Here is a 3750-nt window from a genome sequence, read left to right on the forward strand (position 1 = left end):
CCACGTCGGCATTCTGGCGTGACCTGGCTCGCGGCCCCGGGGGGCAGGGGGAGGCCTGGCAGCAAGGCAGCCCCTGCCGGAAGCCTCGCCTGCAGGCACGGCCGCTCTGTCCCCTGCCCATCGGCCTATCTCGGCTCCTTTTCCTAACAAAGGACCCGAGGGGTTGGTGCCACAGGGGACACAGAAAAGTTATTTGTATTTGCTGAGCAAACAGAGAGGACATTATAAAACGCCCGATGGCAGTGGGCAGTGCACCTTCTGCAGGCGGCCCTGGCGCGCAGCATGGACATGGGACCTCGAGGCGTCCAGCTGCTGGCGGTGCTCCTCGCCCTGGGGCTGTGTGCCCCGGCGGGGGCCCAGAAACCTTGTAAGTGAGCCCCCGTGAGTCGCCCCGTGCGGCTCAGCGTCCTTGACCCGGCAACAGGGCAACGGGCCCGCGAGCCCAGGGAAACCCCAAACGCAGTGGGGTACGCGGGTCCCTGGCTTTCTACGGTGCCCCCCTGGCCCTGGGTGGGTCTCAGCTCTTGTTTGCCTTCCTCAGAGTCACAGGGCGGAATGATGGGTTCACCTGAGAGCAGAAGCAGCTCAAAAGGCATCCTGACACCTGTGATGTGCGCTGGGGGCATTGGTGCCTCCTTCCCTGCCATTTGCGGGGGGGCGTCCCCAGGGCTGGGAGAGGCCTCCTTCCTGGCAAAGGTCAAAGCAGCCACAGGTGCTGGGGGCCAGCTGGGTAGGGGGGGCTGAGGCAGGAGGCCCCCAGGGCACCTGGAGCCCACCTTGGTCACCTTTCATCTTGACTCTTCTTAGGCCCACCGCCTTTCCTAAAGTTTTTCCCTTATTTATTTATTATTATTATTATTTTTTTAAGTAGTCATTTCTGGGAAGCCCTGTTCGCTCCTCAGGACATTGCATAGTTCAAATCCGGGCAAGAGGAGACTTTGCCGTTACCCTGCGTGGCCACAGGGCCCGGGGAGGTGTCCGGACATGGCCCCGGGAGCAAGCGGGGAGCGCGAGTGGGGTCGGGCTGACCAGGGCTCTCTCCCCAGCCGCCTGCCAGTGCTCGCGGATCGAGGCCTCCCACAGGAAGAACTGTGGCTTCCCGGGCATCAGCGCCGCCGAGTGCTTCAACACGGGGTGCTGCTTCGACTCCAGAGTCCCCAACGTCCCCTGGTGTTTCCATCCCCTCCCGAAGCAAGGTAACCGGCGCCCGGCCCGCCCGAAGGGCCCCCTGTCCAGCCCTGGAGCCCCCCAGGGCCAGCCCTACCCGCCCCCCAACCCGCGCACACTTGCGAGAACCCGTCAGTTTTACTGATAGAAGGAAGGACAGCTCCCGGGCCTCTCCTGGCTGCTGGGGAGCTGCTGGGGGACAGGAAGGCGGTCCCTGGGACATTATCCACCGAACTGCCCACCAGCCTCCAATGGTAGGAGACCCACTTAGGTTTCCAGGGTTTTCTTCCGAGAACGAGTTTCACGGCGGCGCACGCCAGCCAGATAGGGCGTTCGTCGCGAGGTGCGCAGGGAAGGAAGTTGCATGTGCAGAGCACGCGGCGCCAACGGAACTCGGCGCCCACGGCCGCCCGTCCACGCCCGCCAGTGACTGTGGGTCACAGGCTCCCGGGGCTCCGAAGGGGACGAGACAGACGGGTGGTTACGAGGCAGGGCTTCTTCTCTGGTGGGGGCATTGCTGGCTTTCAGGGCTCTAGCAAAATGCATCACCCGTTTAAAGGATGCTCACCGGCCCGTGCTCAGCAGGGTACGGGGGTCACCCCATTTTACAGACGGGAATATCGGGTCCAGAGAGTTGATTTTCCCAAGGCCCCGGAACCTCTGACCTGTGGCGTCTGTGCAGATCCAAGGGTGGCCAGCCGCTGGCTAAGGACCCTTAGACAGTCCTTGGAGGTGGTATACGGTGGCACCTCGCAACACGCTGAGGCTGCAGCTCGGTGGCACCCGCGTGCGAGGACAGGAATAGAGGTGCCAATTCCCGAGCTGCGCTAACTGAGTCTCCCTGTTGCTCCTTTCCTGGTGCCTGGGGACGCGTGGCCAGAGTCGGAGCAGTGTGTCATGGAAGTGGCGGCCCGCAAGAACTGTGGGTACCCGGGCATCAGCCCCCAGGAGTGTGCGTCTCGCAACTGTTGCTTCTCCGACACCATCCGCGACGTGCCCTGGTGCTTCTTCCCAATCCTCGATCAAGGTAACGTCCGTGCAGGACGGGGCGGGGTGGGGGTGTTGGGAGCCAGGCCCGGCCAACTCCAGGCCAGACCCCCGAGCGCAGCAGGGATCTTTTCGGGAGGAAGCAGCTCCGAGGGTCACTCTCCACAGTGACAGCAGCTTTGGGATGAGCCGAAAGCCACCAGGGTTCCCACGGGGGCTTGTGTGACGGCTGCAGACAGCAAGTCACCTCAGCCACGCCCCTGGGTCCTGGCCCAGCTGCCGGCGTCGCCCAGGCGACTGTCATGCAGCCCCTGGTTTGCACGGCCACTAAGTGCCATGCGCTGTGCCAGGTGCCGGGGAGGAGGATGTGGGCCTTGCTGTTTGCTCACGTGTGAGCACGATGGACCAGTTGGGCTCACGGAGGCCTGCTCAGGGCCACCCCGGGAGGCTCCAGCCGCCCCCTCCCCCTAACATACAGTGTGTCTCCTGACCTGAGTTTGGCAACACGTCCCCCAAAGCGGGCACCGTGCACTTACCCATCTAGATGCTTTTCTTTCCCTGTTTCAGAACATCAGGGCGAGCCAAAGAGCGCAGCCTTCACGGGGACACTCCCGAGTGATGTTTTATGTGACCTAAAGGTCTCTCTGGACAATTGCCAGTTACTGGGGGAGGGGATGGACCCCCGAGAAGTGTCCTCCTTCCCTCCTCCAGACTTGGGCAGGAAGTCTGGCCAAGGGCCTGTTGACAGGAGCCCCAGGAGGCTGTCAGGGCGGGGTCCCTTGGTCCCCTGATGCTGTCACCCACCCCCTGGCATTTCATGTTTCCAGATTGTCATTATTAAGAGGAGTCCCGTCGGAGAACCCACCAGCCTCCCTGGGTGTTTGGAAATGAAGACCACTCACCGTCACATCTCAGGTCCCCCGAGCGCCGGGCTTTCCTTAATCTGCTTTTTATCCTTGTCACTGGTTCAACAAACAATTCCCTCAAATAAAGAAAACCTTGCTAAATTTCCTCTTGGCTTCATTGACATGGACGCGGAGAGACAGGCAGGGAGTGTGTGTGCATACAGACGTGAGTGTGTGTGGGGGGACGACTCCCCTTGCACACGCAGGCCACGCCAGCAGCAAGGGGGGGGATTCAGATTCCACGATCAGTCCCATCCCCCACCATTGGTGTAAGAACTCAAACCACCTTTGCCCCGAAAGCCTCTCGGAGCCGCATCTGATTTCAGATTGCAGTTACTAAATCGCTTCGCTTTTACCACGTGCAGCCCAGGCCACGGCTTTCGCACGGAGTGCAGGGGACCCGCCATCTGGCCTCCCGTGGGTGGGGCGGGCCGGCCGGCTCCAGGGCCTCCACCGAGGCCAGGCCAGCCCGTGGGAGGGAGGGTCTTGGCACAAAACCTCCGCGAAGGGGTGCTGGCATTCCTCCGTCAGGGCTGGGGGTGCAGGGCGACGAGCCGGGCCAGACTTTCTGTGGCTTCTCCCTCCTTCCTGACACCGCCTCCAGCCTGAGCCCACTGGCTTAGCCAGGGTGTTACCCAATGGCCCGCCTGCCACCTTGAAAACCCAAGGGCTCCCCTGCCAGGGTGGGGAG

The 3750-nt window shown here is 62.5% G+C and overlaps 1 protein-coding gene across 1 annotated transcript; it reads left to right on the forward strand.

Annotated features, from left to right (window-relative positions):
- The first annotated feature begins 257 nt into the window (after positions 1-257).
- TFF2 (trefoil factor 2) lies at positions 258-3164 on the forward strand. Its single transcript, XM_041735246.1, has 4 exons — positions 258-367; positions 1047-1196; positions 2048-2194; positions 2982-3164. The coding sequence occupies exons 1-4, from the start codon at positions 283-285 to the stop codon at positions 2993-2995; spliced, it is 396 nt and encodes a 131-aa protein (XP_041591180.1). The 5' UTR covers positions 258-282; the 3' UTR covers positions 2996-3164.
- Positions 3165-3750: the final 586 nt, after the last annotated feature.

This window comes from Vulpes lagopus, chromosome 20 (genome assembly GCF_018345385.1).
Source record: "Vulpes lagopus strain Blue_001 chromosome 20, ASM1834538v1, whole genome shotgun sequence".
In the NCBI taxonomy this organism is placed as follows: domain Eukaryota; kingdom Metazoa; phylum Chordata; class Mammalia; order Carnivora; family Canidae; genus Vulpes; species Vulpes lagopus.